The sequence below is a fragment of the Phaseolus vulgaris genome, chromosome 3, assembly GCF_051622355.1.
Source record: "Phaseolus vulgaris cultivar YP4 chromosome 3, ASM5162235v1, whole genome shotgun sequence".
Lineage (NCBI taxonomy): Eukaryota > Viridiplantae > Streptophyta > Magnoliopsida > Fabales > Fabaceae > Phaseolus > Phaseolus vulgaris.
Window position 1 is genome coordinate 6,012,180 of NC_143500.1, and position 19,444 is coordinate 6,031,623.

At 29.2% G+C, this 19,444-nt stretch overlaps 2 protein-coding genes across 4 annotated transcripts; one reads left to right on the forward strand and one right to left on the reverse strand.

The window, feature by feature from the left end:
- Nucleotides 1–3,148: 3,148 nt before the first annotated feature.
- BIM2 (BES1-interacting Myc-like protein 2) lies at nt 3,149–8,675 on the forward strand. 3 transcript variants are annotated; one of them, XM_068606378.2, is made up of 8 exons: nt 3,149–3,427; nt 3,499–3,605; nt 3,935–4,019; nt 4,574–4,643; nt 4,737–4,832; nt 6,069–6,484; nt 7,445–7,574; nt 8,415–8,675. In XM_068606378.2, exons 2-8 carry the CDS (start codon nt 3,503–3,505, stop codon nt 8,520–8,522), a joined length of 1,008 nt encoding a protein of 335 aa, XP_068462479.1. In that variant the 5' UTR covers nt 3,149–3,427; nt 3,499–3,502; the 3' UTR covers nt 8,523–8,675. The 3 variants fall into 3 exon arrangements, with proteins under 3 accessions (XP_068462479.1, XP_068462478.1, XP_090156135.1); XM_068606377.2 differs by having other exon boundaries at nt 3,149–3,605; XM_090300009.1 differs by lacking the exons at nt 3,149–3,427; nt 3,499–3,605; nt 3,935–4,019 and having other exon boundaries at nt 4,589–4,643; nt 4,737–5,381.
- Nucleotides 8,676–9,788: 1,113 nt separating this feature from the next.
- Nucleotides 9,789–16,391, reverse strand: LOC137806332 (rhamnogalacturonan I rhamnosyltransferase 1). The gene is made up of 8 exons (XM_068606376.2): nt 16,247–16,391; nt 13,106–13,173; nt 12,947–13,035; nt 11,763–11,928; nt 11,382–11,671; nt 10,688–10,892; nt 10,431–10,588; nt 9,789–10,172 (listed from the first exon to the last, which is right to left on the reverse strand). Exons 1-8 carry the CDS (start codon nt 16,380–16,382, stop codon nt 9,935–9,937), a joined length of 1,350 nt encoding a protein of 449 aa, XP_068462477.2. The 5' UTR covers nt 16,383–16,391; the 3' UTR covers nt 9,789–9,934.
- Between the last annotated feature and the right edge of the window lie 3,053 nt (nt 16,392–19,444).

The following is a 19,444-nucleotide window of genomic DNA, read 5'->3' on the forward strand; positions in this document are numbered from 1 at the left end:
TTTTCTACCACCATTGTATAAAAGGGGTGTTGAAAGATCAAAGAAGATGAGAAAGGGGAAACAATACTAAATTATGACTTTTAGGAATAACAAGGAATGATTATTCGAGGTAGGAGCAATAACGACTTTCAATAGTTGTAAGCAAAATGGACATAATACCATAAATTGTAAAGTTATGGTTGCTTATAATAATTAAGTAGAAACTTATTTGGATGTTGGAGAACCAACCACTAAAACAACCTAAGTCAATCCAGTTAGTTCCTATAAATGACCTATTATTCGTAAAAACTCCATTTCACTAGTGGTTGTTGCACCAAATGACCAATCACTAATGGTGAACTTCTAATATGTTTCTTAGAAGGTAGAAGGATTTTTCAACTTACTAAAGTGTTGAAGAATATTTCTCCATATGGTTGGTATGGAAATTTACAACATAACGGAGAAAACCCAAAAATAAGTACAAAGTTGTAAAAGAAAGTATAAAATGGATGAAGACTTGGAAAGGATTAGAACACGCCATCTTGAGAAAGAATTTCAAGGATAAATGTAAGGGAGATTTGTCACTTGAAGAAGATCTTCTAGATAAAAACCAAAGGTAAGAGTCTCATGCCCTTAAGACACTTAAAGTATTCTCACAAAATTATTTTTATTCAATATCCAAGTGTAGTTTACAAGAGAGACTTTGACTTTTATATAGATTTGAGTATTTCACAAGAAGGATGGAAAATGGATTTCAAGCAATGTGAACACAATATATTGTAAATTAGTTTGTATGGAATAATACAAAAGATTGAATACATTGAATATGTGTCCTTTAATAATCAACATTGATTATGATATATATTGTAAAATTTAGAGAAACTAAGTATCTTTGATTTTATGAACAACAGTACAATGGTAGTTTGCCTAGTGGAGCATGACTGATTGATCAAGAATTAAATCTAATTTGTTGCGACAAATGAACTGGGATAAAAATCCTAAGTAATGGTTCTTCCTTTAATGTCTTACATTACGTGTTTATTAGTTTGTGCTCACTAAAGGAAGATGCATTTTGCAAATAATTTTGTTTGTAATAAACTTAATCTTCTGACTTTATTGTTTGAACAAGAGTTTTCTGAGATTGTTAATAGAGAAATAAAAACTTTTAAAACACCAATTAACCTCATCTTAGTGGTGTACAATTGACTTTTACTTACACTTTTTTAGCTTTTGAGTACATTGTGTGTTATCCTCTTCTTGCATACTATATATATGCTTTGTATACATTTGACGCTTCATGTTGAGTGTTACTACTATTCTCTCGAGGACTTCATCTAAACTTCTTATGAATTATTCTTATAAACTTATATTTTTTACCGTGAGTAACATTGTTAGACACACCAAACCATGGTATTATTTATTATGATAAAGAAACCATGGTATTATTTATTATGATAAAGAAACCATTTGTGTTTATGGTAACATCGTTGAATTTAGACTTGTGTATAATAATATGAATTTCATTTGTCTTAACATTAACATCTTTTAAGTGTTATGCATTCCTTCTCCATTTTTAAAGAATTCACCAAATTTTCAAAGGATGATGATATCATCTCTACATTTCATTTTCTACTTTCACATATATGTCTTGAAGTTCCATGAAAACTGAATTGAGTTCACCAATATGAGCTTTTAGTGGCATCCCCTCCTTCATCCACAATCAAAAGAGTAGTCTCTTCAACAACAACTTCTTACAAATTTTTTCATTAAGAGTTTCTCTAGCTTTAGCCACAATTGTATCAAAGTATTCTCTTTAGCAACATCATAAATAACATCGTTTGATAAAGAAAAAAAACATGGATTATGTCTTTTCTTCTTACATCTCTAGAACTTGTCTTTCTATATGTGATGTATTCTTTGATAGTGGTGCTTACACACCTAATCTCCCATCTTAATTCTCCATAGATTGAAAGTATCATTTCCATTTAATGTTTAGATCTCGGATATGATACACATTTTTTCTTGTAAAATATTAGTTTGTTCGTGCATAAATGTCAAATAAAAAAAAATAAAATCAAGAAGTCTGTAAAAAAAATCAAATCACACTAATAGAGATATGAAAACACAATCTCATATATTATAAAAAAAAACAAAATACACAAGTATAAAAACCATCAACCTAGCGTCACCTAGGAATGCATACAACACTAAGTTCTTATATAGAAGATAGGAAAATACATAATTAGTTAGAAGAAAAAAAAATAAAAAAATTCTAACTAATAATAACTACAAAATAAAATACTTGATAAAAATCGTTTCATTACACTACTAAATATCCCACCATTGTAAGTTCTATCACAAAAGAATTTAAAGCAAAAAGCTACAATAAAAAAAATGAATATACACTTAAAAAATATCATAATTTTAAGACACCACGAAGTTAACTTAACAATGAATGACATTATTTTAATTTTTAAACTTTAAATTTTAAAATTGTTATTTGTGTTGTGTGACTATATTATTTTTTAATTTAATAAGTGTAAAATTTACTATACAAAATTAACATATTTATTATCTCAATTTATAATGAAATGAAGATATGCTTTCCATAACATAAGCACAATTTAATTAAATTTACGATTGATTAGTGAAAGCGTAGGTACTAATACGTTTGTGTGTCTGTTTTTATTACGTTATTTTATTTTATTGAGTTAAAATTTAATTGTTATGACAAATTTTATTATTTCATATGTCAACATGTATATTAATTTTAAAATTAATCTTTTTAATATATTTTTATTTATCTAATTTACTTATTTTTATGTTACTTTGTTTAAATTCAAAATATTATTTAAGAAATTAAAATTAAAATTAACGGAATTTAAAGTCATAGAACAAACAGAATATAACGTGAAAGAATAATCCTTTTTGAAAGATAAAAAAAAAAACAAATGAAATCTAAAGAGGAGAAATAATTCTGTTTTCACGGTTATTTAGAAGGTGAAATAAAATAAAATAATTTTACATAAATTAGAAAATTATTAGAAAGTAAAAATGTGTACATGAAATAAAGAATTTATATAGATATAGTTATAGATTATAGTAAAATAATAATAATTATAATACATATAGTTGCATAGCTTCTAAGTACCTAACATGGACCAAATTATAACCTTTTTTGAAATTATGATGATTCAGGTAAAGACTCCGAGAATTTTGATGAGAAGAGATGAGAGAATAGGAGAGGGTGGTTTGGTTTATTGTCAAATGAAGAAGGCTCACGAGACACGCATGGGCTCACCCACATCCTATCCCTCCTTCTCTCTCACCTGCTGCTGACTCACACATGTCCGTCGACGGAAAAACCAGCTGCCACCTCAACGCCGCCGGCGAACGCCCTTCGCAGAATCTCCTCCTCCGACGTTCCCTTTCTCAATTCCACATCTGGGTATCCCTGTTTACCCCAAAGTTCTCTTTTTTTTCGTGATTCAGAACTGGTCACTGATACCCTTCTCTTAGAACAATGAGAGCAGGGAAAGGGAATCAGGAAGAGGATGAGTACGACGAAGAAGACTTCGGTTCTTCCAAGAAACAAAGCACTTCCTCTGCCCCCAACACCAACAAAGGTACCCCTTTTAATTTTCATTGACAAACATGTTTGTATTATTACCTGTCATTCCTACGCTCTTGTTAGATCCAGTTGTCGGGTGGTTCTTTGTTTCCTTCGAGGTTGTGGCTGTTCTCGGGTTTCTGTACTTTTTTATGTTGTGGATTGTGTTAAATCTGCTGATGTGTGCGTGCTTCTAAAAAAAAACTCTTTTTTGTGAGGTTTTTTAATTTGGTGAATTTAATTAGTTGGGGAAGCTTTTGTTTAGCGTATGAAATGTAGAATTGGATTCATTTGCGATCTCAAGTTCATGTTTGAAGGAAATTAGAGTTCTGGTTGTTATGGCAGATGGAAAAGCCATTGATAAGGCTAGTGCGATAAGATCGAAGCATTCTGTAACAGAGCAGCGGAGAAGAAGCAAGATAAATGAGAGGTATGTCTTATGTGTAACTCTTATTCATAAGTCCGTGTTCTACTGCATTGATTGTTCTAGTGTAAGTTGCTTGAAAACAAACAAGAACAAAAATATAGATTATCGTAGGTAATTTAGGGTTTAAAATTGAATAATTGTTGATTGGCTTATGCACAACAACAACAAAAATAACAAAGCCTTATTCCACTAGGTGAGATCGGTTAGATGAATCACATGATGCCATTTGACTCGGTTAAAGACCAAAGTTTCCGAGATATATGAGAAATATTTTATTTGATGGACGGTGAGGTAAAGGTGGATATGTTCGTCAGCAGTTTTACATTGCTGTAGATCTTGTCATTTCTTTGCTTCAGTTTATTTTCATCTTTTGTCCTGCTGCAGAATTGGTTGTAAGCATTTTGGGAGTATGTTATCGTTTAGGCGTTTCTTCATATTTGAAATGAAATTCATGTTAATGGCTTCTTAAATGTGTTGTAAAGAGCAATAACATCTTGAAAATCTATATTTTAGTGCATTCAGTTGGAGTTTTGATGATTGGTAACCTTTTCCTCCAGATTCCAGATATTGAGGGATCTCATACCTCATAGTGATCAAAAGAGGGACACAGCATCATTTTTGTTAGAGGTAAATTTTGTAAAGTGAGAAATAATTAAATTTTTATTATTTAAATTGGTTGAGAATATATGCAACCTGTCAATTTGTTATTTTCCTTTGCAGGTGATCGAGTATGTTCAGTACTTACAGGAGAAGGTACAAAAGTATGAAGGTTCATATCAAGGTTGGGGTCAAGAGCCCTCGAAGTTGATGCCATGGGTAAATTAGAAAAACCATAATGTTTTAGGATCTTTTGCTTTTAACTATATGTAAATCCCTTATTGTTAATAATGGTTAGCCAAAACACAATCAAAATGCTTTTTTAGCTTGTAAACAGGGCTGACATGAAGTTTAGCAAAACCATTATGGCAAATATGTGGACAATTGAGTACCAGGATGTAAAGAAAATTATTGATGAAACTTAACGAATAGGGATATATAGTGAAATAGAAATCAATGTTATCTTTATTTTTAAGTAATTGTTCATTATATTTGTCTCAACTTTAGTTTGAATTTCTATTTTTTATGCCTTATTTTCCAAATTGATAACAATTATTTGATTTCTTATATAGCCAAAGTAGTGTAAATTAGTGAGGGAAAATTCTCACCTCATGAGCTAGCTTTTTGGAGATGAGTTAGGTACAAAGCCGAACTTTTAAGATGGTATGTGATGATTGTTGTTGAACCTTTCAAGCCATCTGTTATCAAATTAGCCACTTCTAAACAGACCCTGCAAAACCTCAGTCTCAGGATGTTCTGAAGTGAGAGGTATGTGTTGGAGATCTCGTATTGTCTACTAATATAGCCAAAATAGTGTGTATTGGTGAGGGGGCCAACCCAAATTCTTTGCATAGTGTGTAAGTTTTGGGTTTGGTTAGTTTCAAACCCAAATTCTATGAGTAGCGCTTTATCATAGAGGAGTTCTAGCAAAACAATTTCTAACCCACTCCTTCTAACACATTTTATTATTGGTTAAAATTTGTTTAAAACTACAAAAATAGGTGGAAGACTCATTAAATAAGAAGTGAGGCCAATGAAAATTTGTGGTTTACAATAAATTTCATTCAATAATAATGTGTGTTCAAGAGAACAGTCAGAAAGTGTGATGCTAATATTTTTCTTTATCATAGGAGGTTCCTCCATTGCCATCAAGTTTATTTGGATGACTAATTAACTTAGGTACATAACTGATAATATAGAGTCATGTCGGCTTGTTTAGGTAAACTTCTCTATAGGTACTTCTAGGAGAAAAATGTAAGAAGGAACTAATTTTTTATAAACTGATTTGTGGAAGCTCTTTTGTATTAGCATCTCCAATTTTAGATTTTTAACGCGTAAATAAGTGTGCAAAAGCTTTTTTTTTTGTTCACATTTTCTTCTCTTAGAAGTGTTTATGGAGATGTTTACGCAAATATATGTATATTTTAAGCTTGCTTACTCACTGTAATAATACAGAGAAATAGTCATTGGCGTGTCCAAAGCTTCGCTGGTCAACCTACGACTATAAAGAATGGTTTGGGTACTCTATCACCTTTTCCTGGAAAGTTTGATGAAAGCAATGTTAGTATGTCTCCAACTATGCTTAGTGGAACACAAAACACGATAGATCCTGATCAGAGCAGGGATATTGTCAACAAGACAGCAGAGAGGCAACCTGATTTAGTGAGCAAGGGAATACCTCTTCCCTTGCCTATGCATGCAAACATGTCCGTTCCTGCCAGAAGTGATGGTGTACTTGCACATCCTCTTCAGGGAACTGTTTCTGATGCACAATCAACTGAATGCCCAACAACTAGTGAACCACAGAATCAGCAGGATGAACTAACAGTTGAAGGAGGGACAATTAGCATCTCTAGTGTATACTCCCAAGGGTGGGTAATTGCTTAAAATTTATTTCTGGTGTTACTGCATTTATTATTATTATTTCTGTAAAGTTGTATGGTTTTGTTGATATAGATGTTTGATACACTTATTTTGAAAAGAACTTTCTTATTGTTATGGTTTTAAAAGTCTTTCATACCTGATTTTTCTTTTTGGATTTTCTATTTTTGAATTGCTATTCATTGTTTGAGTTATAATCTAATTCTTGTCCATATTACATTTTGGCACAGACTTAGATAATGTTATCATATTTGACAATTGCAAGGTTATATGCATGTTGATTTCATGTACCCAACTTGTTAGATTTTATTCTCTATTTCACGTATGCATGATCACGGAGGAGAAAATCTGAGCTGTGGCTTTCTTTATCATTATTGAGGGGACTAAGAGATTACCGAACATATGGGTTTTTGCTTTTCATGAAAGAAAAAATAGAAAAGGGAAAAGGGAACATTACAGGACCACTAGTAGTAACCCCTATGTAATTCGCGAATTTGCGTTTGTTCAGCCCATTTTGATGAGTGCTGAATTTAGTTGCTTGGTCACTATATTGCGTATATATATTTATCATAAGCATCATCAAAATGTTGAACAGCTATGCTCATATTACTCTCTTTTCCCCTCGCTTGTCTTTAAAGCATGAATGTTTTTGTTCTGAAAACAACAGTTATTCAGGTTATAAGAACTCAAATAAATTGGCATCTGTAAAAGTTGATGGTCATTGTTGCCGTGATGTTTCTTGCAGTGTTGTAAAGATTTCTAATGGTCTTGAGTATGAGTACTACAAGCTGAAGTCATTAATTATAAATTCTAAATTTCTAATATCATTACTCCTGTTAAGTTCCAGTGGTACTATTTTGGATCCTCTAGATGCTTCTTCAAACGTTTAGAATTAAAGTCTTTGTGATCTTTTCATGACACGCAAGTTTTAAACCATATTTGAAAAGCAGGTTATTGAATAATCTAACTCAGGCATTACAAAGTGCCGGTTTAGATCTGTCACAAGCAAGCATCTCAGTTCAGATTAATCTTGGGAAACGAGCAAACAATGGATTAAGCTGTGGGACTTCTTCTCCCAAGGTATATAATGACATCGTGTCTTTATTAATCGTTGTATCTTCTTATTGCAAGTTGTCTAAGAAGATTTTGATGCACTATTAATGTATGTGAAAATGTTGTAGAAAGGAATATCACAATTTGTCCCTGACACTTTAAAAGAAATATGGAAAACATTGTGTCTTACAAAATTAATATTTTGGATGAAATTATGGGATTCATTTGACAAATATTTTATTGAAGTCTGAATTGTATATTCTTGAATTTCAAACATCAGAATAATTGAAATTATGGTTTTAGTATCTTTAATTCATAATTAAAATTAGTTGAGACTTTTATAAGTTTGAAGATCTCATATTGGAAAATACTTATGCTTGATGTGTTTAGGCTGGTTCTACTATTGACTTAGGCAGAAATTCTGTGATTCTTACTTGTGGCTTAGGGTAGTGATAAAACTTGTTTCTGAACTTTAATATTTCACTATCAGTATTGTCACATGTAGTGTCCTCTCCCGTTTACAACTGTAAACAAACAAACAAACAAACTTTATTGTTTTTTATAAAATTCTCTCAAACATAAACACTAGATTATTTTCATTTGACATAAGAATTACTTTTTTAATCTAAATGGACCCATAATCTGTAGAGAGACCATTGTAATCATTTGAATTGAAGTTATAACTCAAATATAAACTCAGCTATGAAGAGATATTTGAAACTAAAATTAGGTGGGTTCTATGATAATATGCTTCTCAACGATCTATTTGGGGAAAGTTTGATTAAGTGGTATCCTCCAAAGTCCAAAATATGCAAAATTTCAAGGCCTTGGTGTGTATGCTGATCCTTTCTTACTTGTGTTATGCAGAATCATGACAACCCTCCTTCAAATAATCAAACAATTGCACATTTTAGAGATGCAGGCAGTGGAGAAGACTCGGATCAAACACAAAAACGAATGAAAACATACAAGTGATGTAGCATTTTCATGAGCATCCACTTACATCCAGATTTCTTGTTCCTGGCGCAGCATATTCCTTGTGGCTACTGTACATCCTTCCCCATAAGTTTGACTTTTTAATGGTTATATTAGAACCATATAAAACTTGAAAACGACCATTTGTGGAGATATTGAAGCTTCTGCTGTAGTGGGGCATGCCATCTATTTTAGCTGTATGATACATATTATATCATAGCTATTCAGTATTATTCAGCATCTGTTTGGAAATTTTATGATATATATACACACGTTTATTTATAATGCATTTGGAGAGTGTTTGGAAAAGAAAAAAAAGAGTATTTTTTATGATATGTTTTTAGAGCCACTTTTTAGAACTTAATCTTTCTAGTCTGTGCAAACAGTATTTTTCTCTTAACAAATTTGGGAGCTTGTGCAACGTATTAGAAACATTTTGTTTCTTATAGTAAGAATTCATGTACTCTAAATGATTAAGTTTTTTAAAAACATATTCAAATTACTCTTTGAATGATAATAAAATATACTTTAAATACTATTTATATAGTATCACTATATAATCCTATTTGGGAGAGGACATGTACTATTCATATATATACCAGGATATACTCTCATAACTTTCTTCATATTCTGTGAACTGTCATACATGCCTTAATTACTATACTATATTTCCTGTTTCACATCTACAGGTTATTTTAAGAGGTAAAAAGATAAAAAAAGTTGAGACACTTTCATAACAATCTACTTTAGAAGCTCTTAAGACTTTAGGAAAGGAAGAGCCAAAACCATTTTGCCTTTCTCATATAAAAGGAGGATTTCAAAGGGAGAAGACCTTTCTCCTTTCTTGCCTTAAGAGTTTTTCCTTGAGAATAATTGTTTAGTTGCCTTACTAAATATTTCTTTTAATTTAATAATATATTTTTATTTCAATAGTCATTATAATAATAGTAATTATTCGTTAAAAGAAAAGTGCAACTATTCATCTTTTAAAAAAATAATTTATTTATTTATTTAATAAAATAAATAATTGAATAATTTTTTTTTTCAAAATAACTAAATAAGTTCTCTTTTTATAAATAACGGTTATAAAATTATAAGATTCTCAGTCTTTGTCACACTCAAGATGATTAGATCACTAGGGTCAAACCAATGTACTATGATCTTTCATTCATCAAAATGTCATCACTTTTTTTATGATTGATTGTTTTAGCCAAATGTTAAATAATTATTATACCATAGTGATTGAATTTAATTATACATGTATGATTACACAATATGCCCCACCTTACTCTGCACTATGTTTTCAATATTAAATGACAAATCAGTGTGATCCTTGTGTTAGTGAATCTTTTCCACTCTACTTCAATTTTATGACCAAATGGAGCATAAAATATTAAGCTTGTGATGTTAAGTTAATTATGGTCCATCAATGGTGGTAAGCATTCTTGAGGGTTTGTGTAGAAATAGTCCTCTTCCTTGGGTTTTCCAGGCACCACTGATCTTGTAGTTGGGTTCCCTATACGTTCTGCATGAGCTACCTTCACTGACATGGAGAACTGGTTCCAGCTTATGCTCCCATTTTTGTACTGGTCTATGAGATTAACCAAAAGTTTTCTGTTTAAAAGAATTGTCTTCTTGAATCCCAAGTACCTGAAACCATAACAGAGTTCATCAGTAATTTTAGTTAACAATGTTATTGATAATAATTAATGTATATCAGAAAACTTGATTCATCATATTCAGTGACTTTCTCCTATTAGTCACATTTTTTCATCTAAGTACTAGAACCTGAAATCTTGTTTAAGGAAATCAGATTCGGTTTTGTTGGTACAAAATTCATCAACATATGGTCAAAAAAAGTTAACCATTTCAATCTAAACACACTTTTCATGTAACAAATTTATGCACCTTCTGTTGCCCTCAACCAGTTTAGCCATGTTGCCTTGGTACGATGGTACAAATATATCACTCTCTATTGACACGCAATAATCCAATGCTGCCATTTGGTTTGCATGGTTCCTGAAAGGATCAAGTTCTGAGGGTTCCAATAATGTCTCCTTCTTAACCTGTTGAGGTGATTAATAGATAATAATAAGTCAGTGTTCCTTTTGTTTGAATTGCCAGAAATTGTTGATTGGAGTTTTGAAAAGGTTTTTTTCACCAACCATGTTTGGGAAGGCTTCTTTGAGACTTGCCATTCTTTTTTCTGATTTGTATGTATCCCCAGCAGCAATATAAACTTGAATATTACTATCAATGTTCAGTGCACTTAGTGTTAGAGCAGTTTCCTCAGGAGTCAGAGGACAAAGACCATCTCTTCTTTTCTTATCAGAATCTATCTCTTTCTCTTTCCACCATGGATAAGAATATCTATACAATGATTTTAGTATAAGATATTATTAGAAATGTACTTTTCACAATACTTGGTTTACACCTCATGAACAAAGAAAATTAATGTAAGTATCATGAAAAAAGAGTAGATTGTATTTGATTGTTAATTTTAGTATGAAAAAAAAGAGTTCTTCTGGTACCTCCAATAGTTCCATATAAAAAAGTTACACTAAAGGATAATTTATATATATCTTTCTCTTTTAACTTATCCAGATATTTTTTAAAGACAAAATCCTATAAGATTTAAATTTAAATTTGATAGTAACTCAGATACGGATTAGTGCCATGATACTTTTTCTGTGAAGAAAAACTAGTGAGAGAGAAAAAGAAAGTTCTATTAAAATATGGCTTGGTTGATTAGAAAACTTCAAAAGTTGTTTTTGTGCAAGAGTAAAAGTGGTGTGCAAATATCAAACCACAGAATTAGAACTGATAACTTTTCCATGTTGAATGAACAATGCTACTCACCTCATTTTTGTTAACTCATCAATCTCTTCCTTGTTGCATCCTTCATTGCAGCCACTGAAAGCAACCATGTCCATTTCATATCTAAGATGAAGTGACAAGAAGGGTCCTTTCTCCTTAAGAATCTTAACAATCTTCCTGGCCAATTGTTCAATTGGAGGAACAAATCTCAAAGCATGGTAGTTAACCCTGCACCTAAACTTTTGAACTTCTTCAGGAATTCCATTATTTGCAAGTCTTGCATCAGATTTAGTGAAGTGTACTACCCCATATGTTTTTATCCTGGGAAGAATCTGTGATTTTTAAGATACAGACAATTGAATAGTTAATTTTTGCATGATTTGACACATTAACATTGTAAGTTTATGGTAGAAGGTTATGTACCACATGATAGTAATATGACATATTTGACCAACTTATGGGTGGCATGGAAGAGAGGGACCCTTTTTCCATCTTGTGCTTTTGTTGGGAAGGAAGCTCTTTCAGTATCACAACCTCATCTCTCAAAGAATTCTTGAAATAATCCACATCAAATATATCTTTGAATTGGCTGCCATAACAAGTAACAAAACTTTGAAGGAAACTTACCTCTATTATAAATATACTTGATATTCTTCTTTACTTAAATCTGAAATTTTATTTTGATATATAATTTATATTTTGTTAGATGAAACTTTAATATACTAATATTGTTCCTCTTGTAAGTTACTACGAGAAAATTATCGAACAGAAATTAATTATATTAATAAAAAATAATTAGTTATTATATTAACTAAATTAGATATTATTTTAAATGTTAAGAAAATTATTGATATTTAAATTTGTTTTTATTATTGATAAATAGTTTCTAAATTGATATTTAATTAACTACTAAGATTTTAACTATCCACTTCTAAATAACTGGTAACTAAAATCTTGATTGTTAATTAAATATTAATTTATAAATTATTTATTAATAATAAAAAGTAATTTAAATATTAATATTTTTTATTCTTTAAAATAATATCTAATTTAATCAATACAACAACTAATTATTTTTTGTCTTTAAAATTAGTTTCTATTTAATGATTTTCAAAAAAAAATAAATTATATTTTTTAATATTTTTTTATTTCCTTATACTCTATAATAACTCAATTAATTGGTGCAAATGTTATACTAACACAATTTATACTTCGAACATTTATATATATATATATATATATATATATATATATATATATATATATATATATATATATTCCTGATGTATAGTTATTTATCGAGTTGCTTCAATATGCTTTTTTTTTTTGGTTAATTTTACATTCGACATCAAACTTAAAGAGTTTCTATTAATTTCTTCTGCGATGAAAAACATTAATTTTCTTTCTCTTTTTATTGATTGAAGACGGCGTAGAAATTATATATTTCATTTAGAATTAATTAAATTATATAAACCATTTTATTTATATAAGTAATATATAAATTTCTTAAATCTCAGAAGGTTGGAAACCTTAAAATGAATAAAAGATTTGTTGTGATATGAAGAAATGTTAAGAAAATTGTAATTTTGTAAAGTGGTTCGACTGACCTATGATCATTCCAAAAGGAGGTATTATCCAGTTGAGGAAGTATGAGTGTAACATTCAAATATCTTGCAATGGTAACCATGTCACATATCTGCACAATTCAGAAAACAAATTAATATTGGAAAGTGAGGAATTGCACGCAATCATTCACAAAACCTTACTCCAGCTCGCATTTGATTCAATCCTCCATTTGAAGAAACCATTACATACCCATTATTCTCGTATATCCCTGCATCGAAACACACGATAAGATATTTTCATCATGTCCATGTTTAAAATTTTCATCCATGTCATGTTTTTTTGGAATTTGATATGTTAGGTATACTCTCACGGTTGTTAAGGGTGAGTTTGTGTAGGTGATTTTTTTGAATTTTGGGTTAGTCAACAATTTTTGTTGGGAGATTGATTTAGGTTGAAGTGTAAGGATTTTGTTCTTGTTACGGAGATGATACCTAGAAAATTATTGATCTTCTTCCCTTCTCTTAGTCGGTCAATCTGCACCAGGTTACTCCTTTAGTCTTCTTAATGCTCCTTCAGGTCTTCGTTGGTTGGTCTCCTAGAGAATACCGAATGACGTACTCGCAGAAGGCACTTCGACGCTCAAGTCAGCAAAGGGCACTCGACACTCGGATGTGTACAGTAAGTAATGACGTACCTTGTTCTTGGAATATGTGTTATTTATATTATTTTAATGGGCTTACCTTATTTGGCCGAATTAGTGAAGTGGATCGTACTTAGAAGCATATTACTTAACTCTTAATGGTGATTTAGCTGTGCTGACCTTGATTTGAGCGTTAATGGATTGGATATGTCGATCAGCTCACACGGACGCATGGGAGCCGGTTGACTCGGTCGTGGGAGTCGAGTTGTGATATTAACTGTTCTGCCCATACTAGTACAGTTTTATCTTATTTTTCTCTTTATTTTTGTATAAGAGTTGGATTATCTCGAAGTGATCTATATTTATTTATTATTTTTTGTTGATAAAATAAAAACTTCCCATATTTAACATAAAAATAAATATTTGTGAAAGGTCTGATAAGCGACTTAATAGAAAATGAGTAGTTAAAATAAACTTCAATATGATATTAAAAATGAGTTTAAATTCACCTCATTTTTACAACAACGACTTATAAAATAAACATTGTCCTCAGCTACATATTATAAATCAATTATCTCTTCATGGTTGATATATATGATAGAAAAAATGCACAAAAAACTAAATCCTAAGCTATTATTTAAGTAAATTCAGGTTTAACTGTGATTTTAATCCTCCAAACTTAATAATCATACTGTTTGAATTTTCCAATTAAAATTTAATTGGGTTTTATGGTGTAGCAATGTACAATCATCTTATTTCGTAAACTTTAATTATGTTAATTAGATTTGCCGAATATTCTAATTATAAATCCAAAAACCTTAATTAACCCAATCAGAACTTAAAAAGTTAAAATAATACAATATCACTACATCCAAAAAGCATAAAATAAATCTAGAAATTATAATGGAGCTTAGCCTCTGATTTGTAGAAAGCATGATGAGTGCAAATTAATGTGATGTTGATGCCTATGATAGATAAAATGCAGAATGATTAAGTGCTAGTTTAGGTTTTTGCGTACATATATATACAAGGCAAGGTTTTAAATAACACCATTGATTTTTGGTTATTAGAGGCATTTTTTAAAGGAAAATTCATTGATAGGGTAGAAAGAGAATGGCAAATTTGTTTTGGTGGTTTATGCCATGGGGAGTATATAGATAATGGAAAGTAAAACAAAATGTTCTTAAATCAAATTATATTTTACTATTTTTATGAGATTACTTATAGAGTGAAAAGAAACCAAAAGAGTGTTAACTTGGTATTGTAAGATGTTATTGTTATGAGTTTTAAGGAAAGTTCAGAATCACAAGTGAATGATATTAGCCACATTACTTTTTTGAAGGAAAAAGGAAAATTGTGATTTCATTGATAGACCAAATTGTGAATGCAATGCAAAAAACAACTTTAACCTTATTTCTTGATGGTGAGAAAAGTTTTATCTCTACAAGTGGGATTCAATCGTTGCTTCTTGAAAAGCTAAATAAAAAAAATAATAGAAGACAAATCTAGCTAGAATATTTCAAAATAAATGTAGTATAGAAAAGGAAATATAGTACTTAAACACTATACAAAAAATTATTAAATAACAATAAATTTAAAGATAGAAAATAATTTGTTTTTATATTAATTAATTATATATTATTTTAGAAACTAAAAGATTATTAGTATCTAAAGTAATTTTTATTATTAATAAAAATTTATAAAATAATTAAATATAAGTTTAAAAACTATTTATAAGTTTTTATTAATAATAGATATCAATATTTTTAGTTTATAAAATATATCTCTAATTTAGTTAATATAATAACTAGTTATTTTGATATTTAAAATTAGTTTATTTTACTTATAATTAATTATATTTTTTTCTGATGTTTTATTTTTTTTCCTTGACATATGTCCTTCAATTTTAGTTATTTTTTAATTTTTGTATGAAATTTTCGTTTTTCTATTTTCTTTGTTCGCCATTTTAGGCTTTAGTTTGAAAATTTATAATTTTGTTATATTAGTAAATTGTGTATATATTTATTTCTTTTATTTTTTTCAAATTAAATCTTGCATCTAACGGATTTATTTAAAGTATTACTAAGAAATAATTTATTTAATAAAATATATTAAAAAAAGCGTCTGCAAAATTAAAAATTAGGTTACAATTATGAATTTTCTAAAAGAAAATGAGAAGAAAAAAATAATAAGAAAACCAAAATCATGTAATCAGAATAAATAAGGGGAGACCAAAAATATAATTTATGGTTCTTTTAATTTTTACAAAATTGTAGTCTTTTGACACAAAAATCCCTCTTGCATTGAACTTTTCATTCTACAAATTCTTGTGCATTAAACCGCATCAAACCTATTTTCTAGTTTCTGTTAATCACTTCACATAGTAAAAATCTTAACATGAGACACTAAAACAAACAAAATAATAACAAAAAAAAACAAATCATAAAAGAATATATTAAAAAAAATATAATTATTATAAATACGACATTCTAAGCAGTATCTTAGGATAGTTTTGACAAGGTTATTGGATTTTTCTTTTGAATATGTGTATACGAGTTAGATCACCTCTTAAGTGATTCATTTTATTTATTTATTTATTGAATGATAAAAAAAAGTGACAAACCTTGTGATTATTAGACTTTATAATTCTTCCCACAAACATTCTGAATATGAGAAATTTGCAGAAGGTTAAGATACGTACTATGATGTGGTAGAGAGGAGGCAGAATGAGTGTTGAACATTGAAGGAGTTAGCATGTCACCAAAGCCTCTGAGTTGCACTACAATGGTCCAAAGCATAATCAGAAATGCAAGTCTAAGTGTCCAAAGCCTCAACATGGATGATCTCTTTAGAGCAACCATGATGAATCTGCCTTTTTCACCCATTATGGCATCAGATACAAAACCTTGCAATTTCTCATCATTCACCTCTTCAACAATCACATTGATCAATGCTTCATATCTCATCTTACTATATATGCCTTCAAATTTATCTTCTTTTCATTTACTACATGTGTGTGAGAGTGTGTGGTAATGAAAAAGAGAGAAAATCTATCTTTTGTATGATTTGTACTGCAAGGTTAGGAAATGGATATGAAGAATGAAGAGAAAGTTTTGTGAGGGAAAGAAAGAAAAAAACATTAAAACAAGAGCTGTGTTGGTGTTGAAGAGAATTCCCAAGATGAACAGGTTCAAGAGGATTGATTTCTAAGGATGAAAAGTTGGAGAAGACAAGGTTATTAAGCAAGAGATTTTCACAGTTCTTCTATACCTAGGTCACACACGGTAAAATTTTTGGTAACTTCATTTTCCTTCTTCTATATATTGCTTATGTTTTGAAAAACTTATAAGGGAAAAATATTCCATACACTCAAATAAGTAAGAAAATTTAATACTTTAATTACTCTTTTAATCATAATAATTACATAACAAATTTAACAAAATTCAATTTAAGAATATGAATTCTCAATTTTCCGTAATTTAAACATTTTTTTTATTATATTAGGGAACTTAAAAAAATGTATTGCATATATTATTTGATAATCCGGATATATAAGAAAAAAATTATATATGAAGTAAGACTAATTTAATATTTTTCAACATGCTTTAACTTCAATGTTAGGTTTTTGCTACATTTACCATGAGATAACCTATGCATAGATCACTAAGTATTTAGAATTGGTTTAGCAATTGCCATTTATCCCACCTTGATAGTTAATTAGATACCAATTTAGAAACTATTTATCAATAATAGAAAACTAAATACCAATAATATTTTTAGTATCTAAAATAATATATAATTTAGTCAATTAGCAACTAAGTTATTTTTTTTCTAAAATTGATTTTTTTTTGATGATTTTCTTGTGGTGGATTAATGGATACAAAGAGGAGGTAAGGAAAGCATGTGTTGCAAAGAGACAATAGAGTCATGACCAAGGCAAAACGTTTTGATTTACAAATGCGATTTTTATGTTTAGCCGCATTTGTAAATCAAAAAATGTCACCGCGTTTTTTACGAATGCGTTTAAGTACAAAACCGCACTAAATAAAGAGCGCTCTTTTCTTCATTTTGTACTAGTGCCAATAGAACCTTAATTGTTTTCAATGTTATTTAAGATAAAAAAAAAATTAATCATGAATATGCTTTGTTTGTAGGACGAAATTTTTTCAAATAGATATAGTAAGATGAAAGTTCAATAGCAATTTAGAAGAATGTATAATCCTTGTATTTGTTGAAAAATGTAACATCTCTTTCCAGTAAGCAAAATCTTGTGATATTTTAGACTTCTTCGCAAACCCTTGTTTTGGTTAGGAGTCGCTAAATTTCAAAAAAAATAATCAAGCCTTAAATAGAAATGATTGTTGTCCAAACAATACTCAATAGTTTAGATAAGAGTGGTTGTGATAAAATCTTCTTTCTCTTCTTATTTATCTTCGTTCTTTTCTTGTTATGCAAGTTCTTCAACATTTTCATTTGTATCAAATGACATGACACTTACATTGTTTGGAGGATTTCAGTTTGTACAATTTGTATAGGCAAATCCTCAAAGGTTTGAGATTTCCTTTTATGCAAACAAGTTGCTAATTTTATTTTCTATTATCATACAACTAGCCTATGTACTAGTTAAAATTTTATGTTATTCACATTTATTTTCCCCTACAAGCTCCTTTAAAATGATTGTTCAAAACAAGGAGTAGAATTTATTTCAATTTGTACAAATTGTTGATGTTGTGCATTAAATATTGTTGAAAGAAGGACTGAACTTGCTCATGTTCATCATGATGGGATTGTTGAAAGTATGCCTCATAAGATTGTAGTTGTTAGTGAAACTCATATTGCATTTGAAAATTGTGTGGTAGAACATGTTGAAAGAATAACTTTCATATAAATATGAACAAGTCACTGAAAATTTATTTTGTGAACATACTAATTCATTAATCGTAAAACCAAAATCATGTTCACAAAAAAATGAAAACTAAATAGAACACAGTTGTAAGAACAACAAATTTTTTAAAAAACATAACCACAAAATGAACTATACTATGGAAAATGAACTATGTTGTCAAAATGACTCTCTAAAGGAAAAATAAAATACATATATTTTTTTCTTTACTAAACCTATGGAATGTCTTATCAATCTCAAAATGAATACAATGCTCAGGAACTAACGTGATCATACATAAAAAGAATCACCAAACAACATATACAACTCACACTTGAACATGGATAGTGTAAAAAGCATGTATCATGAAAGTATGCCATATAGATCATGTAAGATTTTGATAAATCTTTTTCTAGCATAAGTAAAAACCACAAAAAAAAATCTATCTAATGTCTAACTATGTCAAAATAAATGCTTAAGATGAAGGGAACACTAAAAAAAACATAAATTAAAGATAGCAAAGATAGATAACAACAACATAAACATAAATTAAAAAATAGAAAAAAAAAGAATGACAACAACAAGAAGCAAAAACATAAACAACAAAATTAAAAACAAAAACAACAACAAAAAATGGAAAACGAAAAACAATATTAGAAATTAGAAACACCAACAAAGGATTGAGATAGAAACAACAAATATAACCGAAACAACAACAAAATACAACAAGTAAATATGATGAACATATACAACAATAGATACATAATAAGAATATATTAAAAACAAGTAAATTGAAATAGAAAAAAAATACTAAAAGCAAACAAAAACGAAAGTGGAAAATGAATTAAGATATATGAAAAGTATAACATATATTACAAAGAAAAAAACGAGGAAGAAAATTAGCAATTGGACACAATAATATGTGTCTCCAACAATAACATCAGTTTGATTTTGAATGTTGATTTCAAATTAAATATTTTAAGGTTTCTAAAAAATTTGTAATATAAATCATAACCT

Bases quoted from the DNA above. Each gene is read 5' to 3' on its own strand.
- BIM2 (XM_068606377.2), top strand. From the start codon at position 3,503: ATGAGAGCAGGGAAAGGGAATCAGGAAGAGGATGAGTACGACGAAGAA. The intron at 3,606-3,934 runs GTACCCCTTTTA...TTGTTATGGCAG, and splicing joins TGCCCCCAACACCAACAAAG to ATGGAAAAGCCATTGATAAG. The intron at 7,575-8,414 runs GTATATAATGAC...TGTGTTATGCAG, and splicing joins GTGGGACTTCTTCTCCCAAG to AATCATGACAACCCTCCTTC.
- LOC137806332 (XM_068606376.2), bottom strand. From the start codon at position 16,382: ATGTTGAGGCTTTGGACACTTAGACTTGCATTTCTGATTATGCTTTGG. The intron at 11,929-12,946 runs GTCAGTCGAACC...TTGTTATGGCAG, and splicing joins TCCTTTTGGAATGATCATAG to CCAATTCAAAGATATATTTG. The intron at 10,173-10,430 runs GTGCATAAATTT...TTATGGTTTCAG, and splicing joins CTGGTTGAGGGCAACAGAAG to GTACTTGGGATTCAAGAAGA.